At 53.4% G+C, this 22973-nt stretch overlaps 1 protein-coding gene across 3 annotated transcripts; it reads right to left on the bottom strand.

Annotated features, from left to right (window-relative positions):
• Window positions 1–384: 384 nt before the first annotated feature.
• On the bottom strand, window positions 385–21205 carry TFAP2A (transcription factor AP-2 alpha). Of its 3 annotated transcripts, XM_074575975.1 has the most exons (8): window positions 17910–19297; window positions 14453–14479; window positions 12716–13150; window positions 9663–9714; window positions 7520–7751; window positions 6406–6524; window positions 3928–4069; window positions 385–2349 (listed from the first exon to the last, which is right to left on the bottom strand). In XM_074575975.1, exons 1-8 carry the CDS (start codon window positions 17958–17960, stop codon window positions 2061–2063), a joined length of 1347 nt encoding a protein of 448 aa, XP_074432076.1. In that variant the 5' UTR covers window positions 17961–19297; the 3' UTR covers window positions 385–2060. The 3 variants fall into 3 exon arrangements, with proteins under 3 accessions (XP_074432076.1, XP_074432078.1, XP_074432077.1); XM_074575977.1 differs by lacking the exons at window positions 14453–14479; window positions 17910–19297 and adding an exon at window positions 21173–21205; XM_074575976.1 differs by lacking the exon at window positions 14453–14479.
• Between the last annotated feature and the right edge of the window lie 1768 nt (window positions 21206–22973).

The following is a 22973-nucleotide window of genomic DNA, read 5'->3' as shown; positions in this document are numbered from 1 at the left end:
CACAGCACCTAATTTTCGGTATGTGCTCGGTAATGATTTTTTTAAAAATGTCCTTCTCGAGATAATGGGGTTTTTTAATCTCTGCTCTCCGTTAAGACAACTACATGTACAAAATTTTATAGGCTTATAAGTCTGCAAGCTATATATAAACGTAAATAAAAACCTAGAGGTCAACATAAATAAAATAAAACTTTATTTTTTAAATAAAATTATGTTTTGGTTAAAGAAAAGATAGTGTGTCATTTTGTTAGTAGTACAGACAATTTTTTATCCAAAAGAATACATTGTGCTTTATTGTGTCATTTGTCTGAATACAGACTCAGTGGAATATCTAAATGATACCCTGCTCTGAACTCCAAGTTGAAAGTAAGTTTTTATTATACTTGAGGGAAACAATGGGTTCAGCTGCTTATTGCAAGGAGCAATTGTCAAGGGAGAGTTAAACTCAATTACTGTAACCATACTGAATAAAAAATACTGCCAAGAACAAAAATACGCCTGGGTAAAGACAGCCACTGAATAAAAAAATCGACATAAAGCGTATCAAATATTTATTTATCTGGGCAACAAAGGACTATGATACATTGACAGGCATGGAAACTACTGCCGGCACAACTCAATACAATACAACTATAACTGCTTCCAATATGGCCAGTGGAAATACAGGATACCAGGTGGTCCCGAATGTTTGAAGTTCTTTGGAATAAAAGAAAAAAAAAAAAAAAGAAAAAAGGAGAAAAACAAAAGAAAGGGAGAAAGAAAAAAAAGAGGGGGGGGAAAAAGGAAAGAAAAGCTAAATCTTGTTTTAAAAGACAATATTAATTTATTGCTCTGATGGTGCTTTCGGGAGAAGGACAGTGGATGAAAATAACTTCTTTCATTTTCCACAACACATAAGGGTTGTAAAACCACTAACATGTTTAAAAACCTTGCCAGGGTCCAACATCACTTTATTTTATCTTCAATGAGAAACTAAATGTCATACTAATTATATATAAAAATTCATGGTTTTTTATTTGTTCAGCTGCTTCATTGTCGCCTTTAACATGCTACAACAGGGCTAAAAATGATGAATCCCAGAGAAAAACCCCCAAAAAACCTCTGATATCTAAATAAGTACCATGAACCACATGATGAACTAAGAGGGGAAGATTTAAAACCCACTAAACAAGAGGTAAACGAGATCACCAGATAAATAAAAAAAGGCTTAAAACAGACTCACCATATTTACAATTCCCATTAAATTACACATAAATAAATATATACATACATGAACACTGATTCCCTTATATAATAACCGTGAATCGTGTTGCAATAGAAAGTTCAAGTTGGTCGCTTTACCTTGGACAGGAAAAAGTTCTACAACTGAAGATATGACATGGAACTGCTTGTGTTTTGTGTTCAAGTTTATTCACAATACTGATAAAATGTCATCAGTCCTTTTTGCCTTTTGTTTGTTTGCTGTTGCTGTTGTACTTTTTTCGCTTTTTTTCATTTTTAATATGGCTACAATCTTAACTGAAGTTTATGTAAGGGAAGGTGGTGATTCAGTCCGGTGAAGCTCATAGACTTTTTTAAGTATTATTTATTTCTTTTTGGTTTTTTTTTTTTATTTTTTATATTTTTTTAGAAAAAAAAAGTCCTTTTCTTTTTTGTTATGTTTTTGTGTTTGTTTTTTTTTCCTCCTTTTGTTTTATTTTAAAAAAAAAGTTCACAAACTCAAGACAGAACTTTTTTTCTTTGCTGGCTCCGTCCCCCTGTTCTGTTCTCTTAGGCTCCAAACTGGGGTAAAACGATGGTGGCAGCGGGGAGAGGGAAGGAGGGGATGGTGGCTGGTGGAGGGGGGGGAGTTAAGAGGGAGCAAATGGAAATGTGGATGCTGGGAAGGGGTGTGGGGAGAGGGGCAGAGCAGTCCTGCAGAGTCAGAGAACAGGATTGGCAGGAGGACGCTCATTCTGTTGCTGTAGCCTGGGGTGCTGGGTGCAGGGGAGAGGGAGGAGGGAGATGAACAGATCGATGGGTTATGAGGGGGAAGGGAGAGTGTGTGGGGGGGGTGATCCTCACTTTCGGTGCTTCTCCTCTTTGTCGCCGCTTTTGGTGCTGTTGTCTGTGTGGCTGTTGGGATTGTTGCTGAGGTACATTTTGTCCATGGCCTTGAGCGCCTCGGTGAGATAGTTCTGCAGGGCGGTGACGGCAGCGCACACCGCCGGGCTCCCGAAGCCGTGCGAGATGAGGTTGAAGTGGGTCAGGCAGCTCTGGATGCCCGGCTCCAAAATGGGGTTGGGCCGCGAGTTCCCCAGGGGAGATCGGTCCTGAGCCAGCAGGTCGGTGAACTCTTTACAGATCTGTCTGTAGCACAAATGGAGCAGAGAGACAGAGGGAGGGAGGGAGGGAAGGGAAGAGAGAGGGAGAGAAATGAACCATCACTGGCGGCGGCAAAGCCTGTGCACGCTCCCTGCTAGCTAACATGTGCCCCCAGGATCAAGGGGGCTGCTGCCCACGAGTGCACACACACACACACGCATGCTCTCTCGCCTCCCCCTTCCGTCTACGCATCCTTCCCCCTAATTCTCACCCTTCCCCAGCACGCACAACCCTCTCTCCCTTCACCTCCCCTGCACACACCACTGCGCGCACACACATCATGCCCCGGCCCGAGCCAATGCACGGACAAATAACAGGCACACACAGAGACACACAGTCACACGCCTCCCACCTACCCCCATAGCACAACCCCCCCCCAACCACACATCCCAGCCCCCGATGGATTTTTGGAGCAGCCAGGTAGTTTAAAGTTCCCCAGCGAGGCAGAAGGGAATAGATAGGGTGCAATATGCAAAGGGAGGTTCAGGGATTTATACATGTCTCGGAAGATCTTATTTTTTTTTGGGAACTGGAGAGAGGTGCTGGCCTCTTCCTTCACAAGGCTCAAACACGCCCGTGTGTCAGGAAGAAGGAGCGAGGGCTGAGAAGGGGAACCGAGGCTTTAAATTAGGGTATTCCGAAATATTTATATATGTACACCTCCATCTCCAAATCCAAAGGGACCTTCCCACAGAGGGGAAGGCTGACGCTAACCGGGGTCTGGAAATTTCCTTCCAGGGAGGTGGGAAGAGAGGATATGAGGGCACGGAGCAGAAGTTAGGTTATATCATCCACTCACTGCACCAACGGTTGGGGAAATAACACACCTTATAGCAAGAGAGCTCAGAGGCGTGTTGAAACAGTTCGTATTCTAAAACCCACATTAATGTCTTCCAGCCATAAAGCGGCTCCCATCTTCTGCCTGCGCCCTCTGGCACTGTGCCCTTTGGTGACACCTCCATTGGTAATTAAGGGCTACTAAACAACCCTTTTAATTTCCAGCAAACATATCAAAACAATCATTTTCTTTTCACGCACCACCTGGAAGTCTAGGCAGCCCCACCAATGATAAACTCTGCTAGCATTTTAACTGCGTACAGATTGCCATTTAAAATATATTTTTAATATCCCTATATTCACTAAGTAACAGAGCTGCTTAGGCAGAAAAAAACACTGCAGATTTTAATGAACTGAAATCAGTTTAATGTGCCAGTTTTATTTTACTGTCAATGGGAAGCCTTCCCCTTCTACCTAAACTGATAAGCTAAGTGAAAAGGCCCGGAAAATGTTTTGCTCTGAAGAATTACTCCTTTTTCTTTAACTAAACATCCACCCACAATTTTCACGACTCGCTTTCAAGGTAATCTGCACGAACTGACTTGATGGAAACCAAGCTGGGTTATAGAGTTCTCCTCTAGCAGGAGGGCAAATACACCCCCTTAGAATTTGCAAAACCATCAGCCACTGGCGATGTGGCAAACGCTCACAAATAAAAGCCCCAAACCCGGGTTCGTCGCCCTCCCCTCACTTCTGAGCAACATGCCAGAAAGGTAAATGTCTTACTTTGTAGCTAGAAGCATGTTTTTTCTTGTGACTTGCTCGTTTGGATCGGAATGTTGTCGGTTGAGAAATTCAGCTACTGCTTTGGCAGGAAATTCTGTCTCACAAACGTACCCAAAATCTCTAGCTAGATGTACTGCTTCTCCTGAAAAGGGAGGCACGGGTGGGGATGAGAGGGAAACACACAGCTCATCAGTACACATCGCACAGAGGCAAAAATCCATTAGGAAAAAAAAAAAGCACTAACATTCTACTTGGGCTTTTCTTCTAAAAGGCTTGGACTTTTTTTCTTTCTTTCTTTGAAAAAGGCAGGGTAAGAAATGCTAATTGCATCTTATCTTGCAGGAGTTTTCTTTGCTTCAGTCGAGGGCAATGCAAATGTGTATTTTCATGACAATCGTTACAAGTGAAATCTCGCATAAGAATTTTTTAAAGTTTACATTGACTAACAGATACTTTTAGACAGGCAGGCTCCATCCACCTAGAATGTGAGCTTAGATTTACATATCCATACCTATACGCAGCCGTTTACATACATTTCATTCACAGCTATTTACTCTGGAAATGTTTCTTTGCCTCAGCCACCTCTCTGTATTCTTTTGCAATGCATCAATGATTAATATTGATCATAATTACTCCTAGAGCTCTTCTAAATAAAATGCATTAAACAGCTAAGTGTTTAAAATTTAACTTGATCGCATATAATTATATGTTCACCCCCAAACGATTAACCATGAGAATTTTAAGGTCATTCCACCGAGTCTGTCTGTTTTGTTGATTTTCAAATCTTTGGTTTTAATTTCCTGAACCAGTTGGTTTTTACTGCAGGGCTTCCTGCCATTAGCTCTAGCTCCGGAAGAACGCATGCGCCAATTAGAGCTTCAAAGCCTCAGTCCAGTGAGCTTGTTTCCATAAAATGGAGCGGATCATAAACAATAACAGTACTCTAGAAACTGCCTCATCGCTACAGGACTCAAAAGCCCCAGCAATGTTTACACTATCATCCCCACCCCCAAAATTAGCCACCATCGCTAAATTATCTGGAGATTGGGCCTCTGGTTTTGTTTTGTTTTGTTTTTAAAAATCATTCTTTTAAAGCCATTGTATGTGAAATCCAAACAGAACAATAGATTACCATAAAACCTTCTCCATATTCATTAACATCACAAATAATGTTTAGCATCTACCAAATCTAGACTTTTTACAAGTTTTCCCCTTTCGATTTTTTACTACAGCCTGTCGATGCACTTGCAGCAGCCTTTTCAAAAACATGAAGACAGAGTAAATTTTCACACAGTATAAATATAGTGCGGCCACTAATACCAATGTTTTTTAAAAAAAAAAAAAAAAGAAGCCCGGCATTGCACAACGCTTCTTTCCTTGTCCCTTTGAACATGAAACACTTCTCGCAGAATGCAAAGTGACAACAAAACAAAGCAACAAATTCCCTCCTACACGACCAAACTCAAGCTAAACCTGTGCGGCCTGAGCTGAGCCTGAAAGTGCTTTGCAGACTGAACCGGTCTAAAATGTTGTTGAACCCATAAGCGAGGGGAAAGGAGGGAGATCTATTTGCTGGCCTTGGGTTTACTTTGTGCCCAAATCGGTCTGAGGCAGCAACGGCTTCAAAAGTAAATGACTGCTAACTCTTGACTTTCCCACCTCCCGTTCTGACAGCGTAGGACATCTCAGGGCATGAAAAGTGAGTCGCAACTTTTCTGGCCAGAGCAAAGTTGGAGGAGAATAATATAGCCAAGGGAACATATGCTCTGAAAATGAGAACCAAAAGGGAGCGGGGGGTGGCGGTGGTGCAACTTTGAGGCTTTCAGGACACCATTAATTCATGGCTGAGGTCAAGGATTCCCAAATTAATTCAGGAAGTAATGGTCACGCATTTCTCAAATGCAGATGTCAGAAAACTTAAATGATTTACTGTTATGTGGCTACGGGCCGGGAGGGAGAACAAACTTAAAGTAGCTGCAGTTTCTGACATTTAAAATTGCTTGGCTGTCCACCTGTGGCAGAAGGACGGCAGTGAAGTGTTAAAGGTTCTGCTCCCCGTAACTTCCAACTCAACACTCGGGGGTCACTTACGGGGCTGAGCCCACAGCCCCTGTTGGCAGGGATCTTCCCTGTGCTGCTCCCACTGAGATCCACTTACTCTGGGGAGGGATTATTCACTTGAACGAGGGAGCAAGATGGGGCCCTGAAAACGTTTAATTCAGAGACTTAAAAGCAAATAAATGGTGGAATGCAATGCTGAGTCTGCAGGACTCACCAAGTCCGTTTCAGGTTAAAATGAAAGGCAAAGGCACACAATTAACATTTTTTTCCGAGGCATAGAAAATAACGCCCTTCCAATTTCCAACAAAGCAGCACCGACTCGGGGGAAAAAAAAAAACAAACCAACCCAAAACCAACTTTTCTGCCGTTAGGCAAAAGCAACAGGCACATTATCCAAAGGCTCCTTGAGTCACTTACCCTCCACCAGCGACGTGAGCAAGGTAACGTTAGCAGCTTTACGCCTCCCGGCCGGCAGGTTTAATCCTATTTTGTCCAGTTTCTCCCTCAGAGATCTCCCTCCGTTTTTAGACTTCGCCCTGCCCCGCACAAAAAAAAAGGCATTGAGACACGGGGCTGGCGGGGGACACATGCTCCCACTGTGGCTCCCACCCACGGATCACCCTGACATATTGCCTTCCCATGGATGGGGAGTTAAAGGGGTTTTTTTATGGGAGGGACATGTTTGTGGGGCTGAAGAGCGGGTGTTGCTGAGTCTCAGACATAGGGATGGGGCTTTGGATGGCTCCGTGTCTAGGGAATGGGGGCTCTTACTAAGGTCCAGATCAGCCCCCGGGCCGGCAGGGAGTTTAGGCCATGTTGTGGCCAAAGCTGGACCCCTGAGGTGCCACCTGAGCTCCCAAGGTGCCATGAAGCTGTGTGTGTGGGAGCTTCTCCCCACAGCCCCCAGACAGCGCTCCCAGGCGTCATGGGGGAGATGGATTTGTAAAGGTGGGCAGCCCCCCTGACCCCCCCACCTGGAGCACCCCAGCCCTCACACTGATCCCTGCCTGGCCCATCTGTGGCTTTTCGGCAGAGCCGGGCTGAAGAGGTGGGAGCCGTTTTAATTAATGCTGGGTGTTACTCCCTGCCCGGGCGCTGCCTAATTGCCTGGGTGAGGCCCAGGGGCAGCAGGGTGGGTGCCCACTGGTAACCTCCCCCCTCCCGGTGGGTGTGCGGGGGGGGGGGGGGGGGGGGAAGGGGGTTCATCGCCGTGAAGGGACGGTGTGACACGGGTCGGGGGGGACACACCGACGGACGGACACACCGACAGGGCGGCGCTAGGCCTTCGGTGGAGGGGGGGGCCCACGCAAGGCTGCGCATTGCCATAGTTACAGCGCCCCCCCACACACACACCGCCTGGCAGCGCGGCCCGCCCCCTAGCGGCGGCCCCCGCCCCCCCCACCCCCCGGCCCCCGCCTGGGCCTTCCTCATCCTCCTCCTCTTCCCTCCATCCCGCCAGGCCCGGCCCGGCGGCAAGCGGGCGTTATTCGTCGCCGCCATCACCCCGCCTTCCCCCCCGCCCCTCTCTCACCTCCGCAGCACTCCGCCCAGCAGGGAGGCGTTGAGGCACTCGGGCGGCGAGAGGCGCCGCTGCACTTCCGCCACCGTGACCTTGTACTTGGAGGTGGAGCTGAGCAGCGAGAGGCGGCCCGGCACCGAGCAGAAGACCTCGTTGGGGTTCACCACCCCGCCGAAGAGCGCGTCCTTGTTGATGGGGATGGAGGAGACGGCGTTGTTGTTAGACTTGGAGAGGGACACGGGGCCTGCAGGGAGGGAGGAGCAGGGAGGTGAGGGTGAGGAGGAGCGGGGAGGGACGGGGAAGGATGGGGGGGGGTGTCCGCCATCACTGGCCAGCCCCGGCCCCACACCGCCTGCAGGGGGGACGGGGGACCGGGGTCGGGCGAGGGCAGGGCGGCCGGCGGGGGCACCCCTCTGCTCGACGGAGGGAGAAGGGAGACAGCGGGGCAACCCTCCAACCCCAGCAAAGAAATTTAAACATAACCCGGTCTCCCCCCTCTAACACCCCCCTCCCCCCCCCCGAGCCCGCAGCGGGCACACGCCGTCGGGGGCGGGGGTTGGGGGGGTGTTGATGGCGGTTTGTTAAAAGGACGTCATCACCGGCCGCGTTAAGACGTCACGAGCAAGGCCGGCCCGCAACGGGCACGGCGGAGGGCGGGCAGCGCCCCGGGGAGCGCCGCCACCAGCCCCGAGGTGGGCGCTCGATTCCCCCCACCCCACTCCCCTCCCCGCCCCGGTTGCCCGCCCCCCCCATCCCGGTTGCCCGCCCAGCGCACAACTTTCAGCGTGGGAAAAACCCGTAACGGGGCGAGGAGCCGCCACGCGTGTACCCCCGGCAACGGGAGCCAGCGCCCGGGCATCCCATCGCCCCCCAAAATAAAACCCGGTCCTTTCCTCCCCCGGGCGGGCAGTGGTGGCCGGCGGGGAGGTACCGGGACAGAGCCACCGTTCGGCTTACGGTCCCCGACCGGGCCTCGCCGCCCCGGCGTGCGGTCGCCTTCCCCGTCTCCTCCACCCTGCCCCGCAGCCCGACCGAGCGGGGGGCTCTCTGCATTTTGGATAGATCGCTTGTGACATTAATAGCTCTGGGAAGGCTAATAGATACAACAGGAGTTAAACGAACTCTTGAGATTACTAATAAAAGAGCCAATTATCATGTCGACTTGGAAAGAGCATCTCTTAAGATTTATCCCTTGCACATCTAATTTGACGTGACAAAGGCTCCACAGACGGGGGGGGGAGGATGAAACTTTGAGCTGGCTGGCTGTACAGCCATTGAGGTTAGAGAGGAGAGCGGCTCTGTTCAGCACCGGTGGCCGCCGGGGGACCCAAATTCCCGGCGGCTGGACAACCGTGGCACCCCTCGGTGCGGGTACCAGTCAGCTACGCCTGCGGCCCCGCCAGTTTTAACTCCAGCAGCAGCTCCCTACGCAGGATCCAAACGCAAACCAGCCGCTTTACACCGACAACTTCCTTTGCAAACTGCCCGGGTGCCACCTTTCCCAATCCTTCGGCCGTCCGAAGAAAGACGGGAGAAGAAAAATTGAGCGGAAACGCGCCGTAAATATTTTGCACGATTTTGGGGACCAGGCTTCTGAGCAATTCAGTTCCAAGCGAAGCAAGCGCACAAAGCCAACGAAACCCAAACCGCTCCGAAGGACAGACATCAGTTTGCAGAAGCTCGCCCCTTGTTCGCCAACAACCCGGCTCATCACCGCCGTGATTTAAATAAGAAAACCCGAAGAAGGAGGAACAACGTTTTCTCTTTTCACAGCCCAGTTTACCGACAACGATTAAACCCCGCCGCTCAGCCGGATCCACGGGGCAAACCATGAAACCGAATTGCTCGCTAATGCACTCAAGTACCGGCTCGGATTTTCTAGATCATCTGCTAACATTTTTCCTCGTTAACGACAACAATAATTAAAATACCCGGCAAACGTGGCCATTTAAGAGGGCGGATTTCAAGCCGCATCGCCCGTTTTCTTTTCCCTGCCTCCAACCTTTTGGCCAACAGTTACATGCCAGAGGAAGAAGCCCAGGGCCGGGGGACCGGGGGTGGGGGTGGGGTGTTGGGGGGAGGCCGGGTAAGTCCTCCCTGCAAGTAGTCCCCAGCCTGTGACGACATGTTTGGTATGCACAAGGAAACGGCTTACCTTTCTTAATTACAGTTTGATCTGGGATGTTAATACCGGGGTCTTCTACGTGCTGCAACAAAAGGAACAGGCAGGGATGTAAACGCACAATCACAACAAAAGGCGGGGAGGGCTGGAGTGCGGGAGAAGTTGTGTGTGTTTCCCCCCTTCCCCGAGAACGGTGCAGGGAGGGAAACGAACACATCCTTCGGCGGGAGAAGGGATTTAGGGGGGATTTCCTTCATCGGGAGGAATGCTGCATCCCTCCCAGCTCTTCCTCCGTTCCCCAAGAAATAGAAAAAAAAAAAAAAAAATCAAATCACCCCCACACCCCCGGGGCTTGCCCGGCCGAGCCCAACACCCAAGCGGCCACCAGCTCCTGCGGGTTCCCTCCGAGTCCCCCCTTCCCCTTTCCTCCTCCCCGGGAATCGGCCCCGGCCCGGCCCTTCCCCACTCCCGTGCCCGCGGGAGGGAAAGCACAAAGGAGCGGGGACGGGAGCGGGGACCGGTGCGGTGCCGGGGATGGGGATGGCGGGGGGGGAGTGTCCCACGCGGCCCCACGCACCCCCGGGCTCCCCCCACTATTGTCCCCTCGCAGGTTCCGCGGTCGCGGCTACAGCTGGGGTTCGCGCGGCGGAGTCACGACGTGATTAGAAAGTCAAATGAAATCATGTTTTCTAATTCCAAAAACTGACAGGCAATATAATGTCTGGCTGTGTTTACAAATTAACACCAGTGCTGCTGAGATAGAAGATTTCGCAATCGTTACAAAACCCAGGCATTACCATTTAAAAAACTATTACTTCCTTCTCTAGTCTTTGTCCAACAATAATACTGATTCTAACATTTTCCATTCTGTCTTGGATTTATGCTCCTGTTAATTGTGCCTGATCTCAATGATTCCGGGTGGATGGTACTAAGTTGCTTTATTACAGGTTTTATTATACTCAATGCTCTCATTTGTAACTTGCCTAAAGTGCTTCTGGATTTAAGTATAATTAAATTGAGAAATGTTCAGAAATGACTACTGCTGCAGTTCTTGTGTTTTAACTATATGGGGAAATATGATCCCTTTATGCATGCACCCTAAACCCATAAAGTAAATGTAGTGTGGCATAATACTTTTATTTGTGTTATTTCTACACATATTCCATACAGGGAGGACTGTTAAGTTTAAAATCCCACAGAGATATTTATGATTAAATAATTTTCACCGTCTATTTGATTTTCTTAAATATTTAGCGTTCTTTTTTACTAAAGGTTAACTGTTGCAGCAACGGAAAAATTAAAAACCGACCCTTTCCTGACCCACATTTCTATAAAGGATTTTTTTTAAATAACTAGATAAAATACTCCTGAAAGATACATCCTCTTATTTTTATGCTTTCCTTCATGCAGCCTGCTGATTCAGTTTTGCAGAGAAAAAAAAAAAAATTGGCTGGGCTGGTTTAAGGATTTAAACCAGATGGCATTTGGTTTTCACGAAGTACAGCAATGCTATTAATTCATAGATCCCTGAAAGGCAAATCAAATGATTTGTACTTAAAATATCTGCAGAGGAGGCTTCCCGAATGAGCCCACTGCCACGGAGCACCATTGAGGAGAAGGAGAATTCGAGGGAACATTTTAGGTCATGTTCTTCCTACAGCAATCAGAGGCTTGCAGTCAACAAATTAAGTTTATTCTTACTATTGCCTCCATGTTATTTTATATCAAGTTTAAAGAATCGACCTGCTTTTAACGGATCCAAATTGGTTACTAAATCCTCCACTTTGGGAAACGTATGCGTTTATTGCAAAACTGCTAAACATAACCAGCGATTTTCTGTGGCTAATTTAGCCAGATGAGGGCTGTAATAAATTCACTATTTTTCCCGAGTATAATTTACAAAAGATTTCAAAATGACCCCCAAAAATAGGTAAGTTCATCTGAACATTATCCTTGCAACACGAAACTGTACTCATTAAACTGTCAGCGAATATATTGTTGTAATATTTGATCCTGTAATTTGGGATGGCATTTCAGCAAAAATCACATCCAGATACCACAGTTCCCTCCTCCTCTTTCCTCCTGCAAATCGAGCAGCTTCAGTCCCTCCGCATGAGCACTGTAGGCTTTAATAAATTTATTGGCATGTTCTAATTCCATTTTCGTGGAGAAACCCAGAAAGATGAACTTTGATCACAGCCTATCGCATTGCATAAGGCCACTTTCCTAACTGAACAATAGCCCTGGCTTGCTTTGTAAATAGCCCGTGCGCTAATGTCATGCTTAATTAGAAATCATTTTTTTAATCTGTATTTATCGATAACAGAATTAGGTCCCCCAAATAACGTATCCTCCAATAGGCTCCCAACATTTAATTTAATATAGGGTGTAGCAGGTCTGGCTCGAATTTGATAACCTATAGCTAATGATTTATGAGGTCATCCCTTTGCACCGCTGCTAAAAGAAGAAGGCAGTGTTTTAATATACCTCTTCCCTGATTTGTCAATTAATTCCTTTAGAGAAGAGGATCTGCCCCTATCCTCTTACAACTTCGGATTTCGTTATCCCATATGCCAATTCTGTAATCACGGGAAACCGATTTTTCCGTCTTAGGCCACTTTCACCCACTTTTTCTTTTTTTTTCTTTTTTCCTTCCCCCTTTACGTTTGCCTGGGAGGACATTTAATGAGATCTCGCGTTTCAGACTCGTGTTTTTCCCAAGGCAGCGAGAAATCCCCAAATGCACGGCCCTGTGGTGATATTATATATTCTTCCAATCGTAACAGCTTATTGTCATTGAGAAGGAAAGATATTGTTAACGATGACAGTAATTTGATTTATTTATATTTTAGCGGACGCGTTAGCGGGGAGGCGTCGCGCAGGGATGGGCTGCGAGAACCTATTGTTCTAGGTGGGGTCTTCGCCTTTCCCTGGGGAGGGGGGTGTCTTTTCTTCCCTCCCCCTTTTTTTTTGGGGGGGGGGGAGGGGGGTGTCCCCCTTCCTCCCCGTGAAGTTTGTCTCCCGCGGGGATGGGGACGGGGGGGAGAGGGGCGAGCGGGCCCCCGGGGGGAGCCCCTTTTGCTTACCGGCACGTCCTCGATGGCGTGTGGGATGGAGTGGAGGGGCAAGTCGGCCAGCCCCGAGCCCAGCCCGTGGGGGGCGTGCAGCAGGTCGTCGTGCCGCCGGTAGTCCCTGCGTGGGTCCAGCCCCGAGAGCTGGTGGGGCAACCCCCGGTGCGTGTGGAGTAGCCCCGTCTCCTGGCTCTGCCTCTGTCCCGGCCATCCTGGGTGTTGGGGCTGCGGCTGGGCATGGAGGGGGTTGAGGCTGTAGGGGTCGTTGACGTGGGAGTAGGGGTCCTGAGACTGGGGGTAGATGGGTTGGTAAGGGGGGGGGAAGTAGGGGGGCTGGAAGTCGGCGTTGGGGGTGTGGGAGAGCGGCGGGGCGCTGGTGTAGGGAGACTGACCCACGGTCCCCAACTGGGGTAGCCGGGCTGTCCCGTTGCTGGTACTGTCGTGGCGCTCCTGAGGTGGAGAGGGGGGGTGGGGGGGGAACGACAGCGAAGGGAGGGGGGGGGGGGAGGGGGAGGGAGAAGGAGGAGGGGGAGAGAAAAGAAAAACAAAGATAAAATCAAACTGTTTCTCCTCAAAATCGGCTTGAGAATTTCACCTATCGGGCAAAGATGGGCAATTCGTCCGCTCCGAGGCGGAGAAGAGCAGGTCTGGGGGTTTCTCTGCCTCTAGTTTCCCTTCGCACACAATTAAGAGGCAGTCTCGCTTTTTAAATAATAAGTATAACGGCAATAATGATAACAGCAATAATAGCAATAATTATAACAGGATTGTTTATAATAATTAATAAAACATTGCGGCGATACAACGTGGATTCCCAACAGATCGCGCCCCGGCATTTCAGGAGCAGGTATTTCCCGCAAATAAAAAGATTAATTCATAAGTGGGCATTATAAAAATAATAATTCTATCACGACCCAAAAATCCTCCCTCTGGCCCTGGACAGAACCGAGACAAATACCGGCGCTGGGATTACTGATAACGCATCCTGAGAAAACCCTGGAAAATCCAAGCCCACTGCCATTTTGTTACCAGAAGACGCCGAAACAGGCTCTAAAACAAACCGTCCGTTCCCCCCGCGAGTTTTACAAAGGTTTCGGGGCGAAGACACTGACACAGTCCCCCGCCTACGGGGAGAGCCCTCCCGGTGCCAGGCCGAGCGATTTGGGAGCGGAGGGGGCCGCCGGGGCACCGGGGAAGCGGAGGAATGCGCCGGGCAGGAGGGGGGGAGCATCGCCCCGAGCCCCGCCGCACCGACGGGGCCAGCGGCTACCGAAATGTTCCCGGGCGTTTCGGCACGGTTCTGCCGGGAGCCGGGCAGAGGAGCCCACAGGTACGTCCGGGGAAAAAGGCATGGCCTCCACGGAGGAAGAGGAGGAGGAAGAGAAGGATTCAAGGGAAAGAGCCAGGATCCCGAAAAAAAGGGAAACGAGAAAGCTGAAAATATCCCGTTTGCAGGTGGCAAGGTGAAGAAATCGAAGCGGTAGGGTCCAAGCAAAGCCTTTTGCCGTTCGCTCGAAGCAGACCAAAAAATAAAATATAAAAAATAAAAGGGGGGGGGGGGAGAAAAAAGAAAGAAAGAAGGGGACGTAAAAAAAAAAAAGGTAAACCACCGAATTTATAAAAATGAAAGAAAGCAAAAAAAAAAACCCTCTCCGGAAAGCTGGATGCGAAACCCCGACCGCCACCGCCGACAACAATAGCAACACCCAGCACATACCAAACCCCCTCCGAGAGAAACGTGAAGCAACTCACCATAGCCGAAAAACTGTGTACTAACATCTGCGAAGAGTCGGGGGTTACAAGTCAAGGTAGAAAAAAAAAAAAAAGAAGAAAAAAAAAAAGGCAGAGGAAAGGGACCGGCGGAGCCGCAGCCCCCGGCGGAGCCCCGCGGGTGCGGGCGGTGCGCGGGCGCGGAGGGAGCGCGGCCGGACCCGGCGCTAGGCGCGGGCGGCGGGACCGGGGCGCCGGGGCTGCTCCTGCACCGCGGGCGCGCCACGATAATCCATCAGAACTTGCACCGATCTCTGCTGCCCTTCATCGGGTGTTGCCAAGGCGAGCTCTCTATCCTGGCGTGGTGTGAGGAGCCAAAGTTGGTTGCTTTTTTTGTTTTTCCTTTTTTGTTTGTTTGTTTTGCGCTTTTTTTCCCCCCTTTTTTTGATTTTGTTTTTAGCGTGTGTGTGTGTGTTTCTTAATCCTTTTTTTTTTTTCCTCTGTCTCTTTCTTTCTTTTTCTCCTTTGACTTAGCTGCTGCTTCACTTGAGCTCCTAATAACAGATCTGCTGCCTTCCTGGAGACTCCTAATAGCAGATATTCATGACTATTAATATTACACGAATACTTAATAAGGGAAGAATGGCTGGAAATCGAGCGTGAAGCGAGAAGGCAACTCAAGGCAGAGCCTGTTCTAAATGACGTCCATTGAATGAAGAATCAGTGTATCTAATCAGAGATGGGGGAGAGGGAGAGGGAGAGAGAGACAAAAAGGGAGAGAGAGGGAGCGGGAGAGAGAGAGGGGGGACATGCTGCTGCGTCTGACGAATCACAGGAAAGGGGCAACATTTTAAAAGGTTGCAGGGCATGCAAAAGTGAAAGAGAAAGAGATCCGGAGAGAGGGAGAGGGTGGGAGCCAGGAGGGGGGTGCGGAGGGAGGGGGGGGGTGGGAGAGACGGGCAGAAGGAGAGAGAGGGGAGGGGGCGCGGGATCCCCCCTTCCTCCCCTTCCCTTCGCTTCCCCTCCCTCCCCCCCCCCCCCCTTGCCGCCGCCTCCCGCTGCCCCCAGCCCCGCGGTCCTTCGCGGGCGCACCTCGGGCTGCGGCTGCTGCGCGTAGCCGGCCTCAAAGCCCAGGGAGAAGAGCGGCTGCTGGCTGCCCGCTTGGCTCTTGCCGCCCTCGGCCGTGCTGCCGCCGCTGCCGCCGCCTTTGCGCGGGGTGGGCTCCGCGGGGCCGCCCGCCGCCGCCGCCGCCGCCCCGTCCATGCCTCGACGGCGCCCCGCCGAGGGGCTCCCCTGGCCGCTGCCCCCGCGGCGGCCGCCCCGCGCCGCCGAGCCGGCTCGCCTCGGTGCCCCGCGTCCCGGAAACCGGCTGGGAAAGTTGGGGTTGGTTTTTTTTTTTTTTGTTTTTTTTTTTTTGGGTGTCTCCCCGTCTGGGTGTCAGCCCTCCTCCTCCTCCTCTTCCTCCTCCTCTGGTTCGAGCCCAGCGCCGAGGCCAGCGGGCTCCCGGAGCGGGGGGGCTGGGGAGCCCAAGGAGCATCCACCGGGCTCCCCGCGGCCCCCCTCTCGGAGGATCCGGGAAAAGACAGGGGGGGAAAATGCAGGAGGCGGCGAGGCGGGGAGGGAAGGGAAGGAAGGAGGGCGGGAGGGACGCGGTGGGGCGAGGGAGCCGGGGAAAAAAAAAAAAAAAAAAAAAAAAAAGGCAAGGCGAGCGCTTCTCCCGGCCCAGACAAGCCGGGGCTCCGGCGCAACCCGTCGGACTGGCTGTGCAACTCCCAAACAAACTCCCTCAAACAGGCACCGCTCCTCCGCCGCTGCCCCGCCGCAGCCTCCGCGCCGCCGGCGCCCGGCTCCGCGCTCCGCCCGCTCCCTCCCGGCCCCGGGCGCGCAGCGCGGCTTCTTGCCGGGCTTTTATTCCGCTTTTCTTTTCATTCCACTCCCCCCCCCCCCGCCTTACTCCCCGTCTTTTAAAGGCAGGTCCTATCCCCGTCAGGGTACAGTCACCCTCTTTTCCATCCTCTCGCTCCCGAGGAAAACGCGGGGAGCCAGCCGCACACGCCCGCACAAAAGCCGGCGGGCTCCGGCGGAGCGGCCGCCAGTCCCTATCCGTCTTTGGTAACACCTCGCTGCAAAGTCCCATTAGCGCAAGGCAACAAAAGCCATTCGCGATGAAATCCACACGCTCGCACGTGTGCACGCTTGAACACCGATCCTGGGGGGGAGGCAGGGGGAGAGACACGCTTTCCTCCCGAAATCCAGCTGAGGAATACATATATTATTTTCTTCCGGCTTACCAAAAATAAAATAAAATAAAATAAAATAAAATAAACCCACCCCTGACACCTCATTCCTAGAAATCAAACATCCGCCAGCGAGTAGATCTAAGAGCTCAGCTCCCGCACCGGGAGGCAGCTTTATCCCAAACTCCTCGATCCGGGACTAAACCACCAAATCGTTTAGTCGGCGGCGAGTCTGGCGAGTCCCTCGGTCCCTTCCCTAAGCTACAGCATCGCACAAAGCAGCGGCAGGATCGGATTGGGAGGGTGGCCCCCCCTTCGCCCCAGACTTGCATCGTCGGCAAGGCTCCGCCGAGGCTGGGGGGACCTTCCCGCGTGGGTCACGGCCAAATCACTGCGTTCATTTGCAAAGTGGAGTCCTTTATTGCGCGGTTTAAACGCACTGCACGGATAACTTTTGCGAAACGGGTGGCAATAGTATTCGTTGGTTTGAGACTAAGCATGGGTCCCAGGCATCACTCTTCTTTTTTCCTCTTCTTCTTTTTGTCAGATTAAAAGACACTCGCCTCTTGCTAAAAATACGGATGCACACAGACACATAGGGAGATGCGCGCACACAATCTGTGCTGAACGGCTCCAAAACCAAATTAGGTGGCTTGTAATTTTTTTTTTTTTTTTCAAGCGGTTAAAATATTATTGCTCAAAGCAATGGAAGTGTGGCCCTGAAAATTAGGAGGCTGGGGGAACACCGCTCCCAAACCCGTGATTTCTGTTCAGCAGCTGACCCCTGCAAATTTGCGCAGCTCAGTATAATCAACCCGCAGCTACATCGAAAAGGCTGAATTTAAGCATCGGTCCTGAGCCAATTTATTGGGATACCTCGGGTACCTGGCGTGTAAGAATAATTATCTTCCCTTTGTCTCTTTGCCCTTTCATTCATTCATTCATCCGTCCATTCATTCAGCCATCCATCCATCCATCCATATGGATGAGTGTAGCATCCTACAGAGCCTTATCTACGAAGGATCTACCTATAGACCAGGCTGCTGCTGGATCCTGTTTGCCTTTCCTCACACACTTCCAACAAAGCCGGGTTTCCACAAACCCCGAACTTCCCGGGGAAGGACCCCAGCCCCTCTCCAGCTGCAGGACTGCAAGAAAGCCTGGCGAAGGAGCAGAAGTTTTCCTAAACGAAATTGAGAGACGGAGGGATGCTCGCAGCTGCGGGGCCGGAGAGCTCTGCCCCAGCCGGGGGAAGCGCTTACCTCACATTCCTCATACTTGATATTATCCGTCAGTTTCCAAAGCATTTTCATGGATTGGCGTGAGACAGAGAGAGGATTGGGTTCTCCCTGCCTTTCCCTACGGTGGCGGTGCCGGGGCGGCGTGGGGAGCGCGGCTGGCGGAGGCTCTGCAGCGCTCCCGTCCGCGCTCGGAGATCTCCCTCTAATGGTGGAAACTTTTCCCTTTTCCCAGCTCTTTACCCACAGCCTAATCGCCTCATTAGCATATCAACAACAGCCCAATTGCTCGCCAGCACAACAACCTGCAGCGATGGACACAGGTAGAAAGGACCCACGAGCGAGAAAAAAAAAAAAAAAAAAAAAAAAGGCTTTCTCCAACCCTCCGAGCCTCGGCGCGGGGCGGGGGGGGGAACAACGGGGCCCTGCCTGCCTGTCGCCGCTCCCCCCGCGCCTCTGCCTGCCAGAGGGGAGGAAAGTGGCCAGCGAAATCAAAGAGGCGACCGTCCCCTCATCTGCAGAGAGTTTAGGGCTAGCCATGAAGCCACCCCCTTCCCCCCCCCTTTTTTTTTTTTCCACAGGGTTTAAAGATACCAAAGCGAGGAGACACGAGACTCGGGTCTTGTTCTAACGAAGGTTATTGTCTGCGGAGGCTTCTGTTGCCCTCTGGTTTTGATTTGATCTTTTTGGTGGATATTTGAAAAGCTCCTTTCTTTTGCAAACTGTTTAGTTCCTCTTGGCTCTGTTGGCTATTGGTCTTCAAAAATAATAATAATTAAAAGAAACCAAACCCCAAAAACCCAAAACACAAACAAACCCAACATAACCTCCCAGATAGAAGTGGGCGAGCGGTAATGTGAATGCAGCAGGAGCCAAAAAGTCTTTTGCAAGCGCTTGAGCAAAGGGACAAAACAATGACCATAATAAAACTTTGGTACTTTCTTAGGTGGAGCGCTTCGTTTGCTTAACAATGTGCCGCTAAGTGAGCTCTCAGCCCCCCCTCCTCGGGGGGGTTGCTTTTCCACCCTTCTCCTCTTTTATTTCCCCGGGTGCCCAGCCTTGATCCATCCACCAAAAGGCTTCGTTTTCCCCGGTTTTCTTCTTTTTTTTTTTTTTTTTCCCGTCTCGCTGATCCCGCGCCGCTCCTAACGGCGAGGCATCCTGCTCTCCGTGGGGCCGGCGTGCCTCCCCACAGCGTTCCCCGGGGCCGGGCATCCCCGCGTGGGGTTGGGGTGCCAGCACCTGGCTGCCCTGCCGCTCCCCGAAACTTCCCTCTGCCAACCGCAAAACCTGCCCTGTCGGCCTGGGAGACCCTCCCGAGGCCACCCCCCTCCCCCCCGACGCCGGGGGAAAATGTATTGCCTCCAGGAGCAAACGGGCCCCTCCGCTCCGCGGGGGGAAGCCGCCGTGGGCCCTCGGGGGACCCGGCACACGCGTCCCCACGCCGGGAAGGGTGGCAAAGGCGCCTCCAGGCTCTCGGGCCTGCTCCTTCACACACACGCACATCTATATCACCAAAATTGGATTATTATTTTTCCCCCCCCTCCTCCTCCTCCTTTCCCCTTCCCCCCTCCTCCGCCCCCCGATGCTCTTTTTCACCAGCGCTTTTGTCTGCAAGTGGCAGGAGAGTAAATTGTTGTTTTTACTCCCATTGAGGTTCAAATGGAGCTGGCAGATTAAGCCTAGTTAATGCCTCCGGGGGGGGGGGGGGGCGGGAGAATGAGAAAAAGAGGAGGGGAGGCGGGTAACGAAGGGGCCCATCGTCCCTCAGCGCAGTCCTGGCGGAGCCGGGCCGGCCGGGACAGCCCCCGACCCGGGACAGCCTCCCACCCGCGGCCGCCCGGGACTCCCGTGGCCAAAGGCGTGGCCCCGGGGCAGAAGGCCCAGCTGGGCCCGTGTGCGGGGGTAGGAAGGAAAGGGGAGGCTTTCCCCGAAGAGACACCCCCCAACCCGGGGCAGCGGGAGGCGGCTGCTGCCCCCCCCCCCCGCGGCGGGTCCACCCGGCCCGGCCCGGCGGGAGGGGGGGCCCGCAGCGGCGGGGAGCGGGAGCGAGGAGGGCCGGGGAGTAAGGAAAAGTCGGGAATAGATTTCAAGGCAGATAGCCCGTAAGTGCGATTACATAAGAGTTGCCTTCAGTGCAAAAAATAAAAAAAATTTTAAATCCTCTCTTGGTCGCTTCTCCGCGCCGACCTGATAAAAAGACGCCACTTGTAACTGTAAAAATAATTAAAAATATATTTGTTTACTGCATTTTCTTCCCTTTTTAAAATTTTTTTTGACGACTTACTGCTACCCTAAAAAAAATAAAAATTAAATAAGGCAGCCCGGAGAAGGAGTTGGTCGCGAGATTTTGAAAAGTTGGGAGCAGAAAAAGAAGCTAGGCTCCCATCTTCAACTGGACTGTCCTGGGGAAAATAATAATAATAAAAAAAGGTCGTTTTCGGTAATAAAAGCCCGGGTGTTTGAACGGGACGGTTCCTCTTCCCTTTTATCAGCCGGCAAACGCCGCGATCCGGCCCGATCCGTGAGGCTGCAGGGATTTCCAAGCGTCTCCCGCCCCGGGACCAGCCGTAACTCCACGCGTGTCCTCTCGCCCCTGGTGCGGGTTGGTCCCCCCGGCCCCGCGGGGCTGGGCGAGGCCCCGCCGGGCCGCGCTTTCCCCCACGCCTGGCCGCTTTCGCTGATGGGTGCTGCTTTTCCTTCCAGCCCATCCCCGCGGGAGCGCCTTCCGCTGGCGCGGGAGCCGGCAGCGTTATTTTACCACGGGACGGGCTCGGGTGGCAGCTCACGGCGAGATTTCAGTCCCCGTCCCCCCAACTTCCCCGCTGCCCGTTCCCGAAGCGCGGCGGGCCCCACGCCACGCCGGAGGGCGCTGGCCCCGCGTGGGGTCCCGGCGCGCTCCGTGGGCAGCCCCAGGGCTCCTCCGGCGGGACGGGCGCCGCCAGCCCCGGGCAAAGGGACGGCGGGCGGGCGGGCACACGCCGCCCTTCGCCGGCCCACTCTGCCCTTCGCCGGCCCACGCTGCCGGGCAGCTCAGCCCCGGGCCGGGACACCCCCGGCGGCGGCGGGGCAGCCCTCACCCCTCCCGGCCCCAGCCCGCCACTCTCTACCTGTTGCGGCCGGGGGCAGCTACCAGCACGGGGAGCCGCAAAACTCGCCAACCCCGGGATCGCGTTTGCCCCCGCTCCCTCGCAGCCCGTCACCTTTCCCGCTCCAGCCCTGCCTCCCGTCCCAAAATAACAATACCCCCCTCCCCGCCCCGGCACAGGGCAGGAGGGTCGCCTTACCTGCCAGTCCCCCATTTTGGCAAGGATAGACATCCTGGCTGCAGGCTCCGAATCCCCAGGTGCCTGCCGGTCATGGACTGCGAGGGCGAGCCAGCCGCCCGGGATGCCTGTGGGTAAATCCTCCCCTTACCTGCGCCGGGACTCTCTCACCTGGCCATAAAGAGCTGGGTGCTCCCTGCCTGCGCCTGCGCGCTGCCTCCGCGCTGCCTGCGCGCTGCCCCCCGCCACCCGACTCCCACGGCCACCGGCCCGGCCCCGACGCCCACCGGGGACCCCCTCCCAGGGCACACGGCAGCTGCCAGCTTCGCTGCTCCGCCGCTCCCTGAGTCCTAAACCATAGCGGGGGGCAGCTCTGCCCGCCCGCATGGGGACGGGCGAGCACCCCCCTCCCCTCCCTCGGGGGGGCCGGTAGGTTTCCTCGGGGACAAGTTACCAGTGAGTGTGTGCTCGTAGTAGTAGTAGTAATAATAATAATAGCATCAGCCCCAAAAGACAAAGCACCGGGGGGGCTGAACTAGCCCAAGTGGGTAACGGAGGCGCTGCAAGTGGCCGGGGGCGTCCACGGGGAAACAAAGAGACCCCCAAGTGCAGACGGTGTTCCCATCCCCTAATACGCGGGGCGGGGGGGGCGGGCGGCAGCGGCCGGGGGTGGGGGTTGTGACACCCGGCGGGACGGGGTCCGGCCCGCTGGGCTGCGTGGGGTGAGGATGCTGCCACCCGCTCCCCCCAGGAGAAGCCGGCCTGTGACAGTCTGTGGCCCTAGGACTTCTGGGTGTCCGTACCCCTTGTTCCCGCCTGTGTTTTTTTCCCCTCGGGGATTCAAGTGCCGAAGTGCCCTGGGAAGTTGCCAGGGCACAGCGCAGCTCTGATTTCACGCCCCTGAAAGAGAGGGGGCATGGCCCCCGCCCCATCTCCAGGGGCTGGGCACAGGGGGAAGCGGGGGCGGGAAGCAGTACTCCAGCTACAGGATTTTGGGGAGGGATGCACTTAATTTCCACTTCGCAGTTGCACAGCGAGACCTTCGCATTTCAGAGGCAGAGGAAGGTGGCACCGCGCCCCAGGTGTGGGGGTCACTTTGAGGCCTCTTAAAAGCCGGGGTGCGTTGCCCCCCACCTATGAGGCTGTGCCGGGTCGGGTCTCGGGTCAGCCCGCAGTAGAGAGAAAGGGAATGCACCCTCTTACCTTCACCCTAAAAGCTTGGGGACAAGGACCTTGCAGAAGGAGGGACAAGCCCTGTCTCCAGGCAGGTGGGAAGGGGGAGGCGAGAGCCGGCACCCGCAGCCATTCGGCTCCGGGGGAGGGCCGGGGCCGCGTGCACGTGAAGCCCCAGCTCCAGCAGTGCCGGGGTCTCCGCTTCACGCCGCCCCCGCCCCAGGGAGCCGGAGTCGGTGGGGACCGGCCGGTCCTGCGCGGCGGCGGGGCGGGAGGCGGTCAATGGGCCGTGCGAGGCGCGCTTCACACCGCCGCTCCCAGCGCCGGCCCGCGGTGTACAGTTAGCGTCAAATTACAGTAATTAGCCGGGCACCGGAATTTAATTACCCAGCCCTGCCCCTTCCCCACCCCTCCGGTGCCGCGGAGGCTCCTTCCCGGGGAAGACGCGGAGCAACGACGGCCCCCTGCAAAAATGGGAGAGGGATGGGGGAGATGTGCGACGGTTTTGCGGCTGTGGGACTCCGCCGCCTCTCCTTTCCCTGCTTCCCGGCAACCCTGCCCCTCCGAGCCCTCTCCGGGAGACGGCGATTTTGGCCCCGTTACGATTGTTTAAAAATGCCTTTTTTTTTTTTTTTTTTTTTTTTTTTTT

The sequence above is a fragment of the Larus michahellis genome, chromosome 2 (genome assembly GCF_964199755.1).
Source record: "Larus michahellis chromosome 2, bLarMic1.1, whole genome shotgun sequence".
Taxonomy (NCBI): domain Eukaryota; kingdom Metazoa; phylum Chordata; class Aves; order Charadriiformes; family Laridae; genus Larus; species Larus michahellis.
The sequence above is the reverse complement of the archived record's forward strand: the minus strand, read 5'-3'. Positions and strand labels throughout refer to the sequence as shown.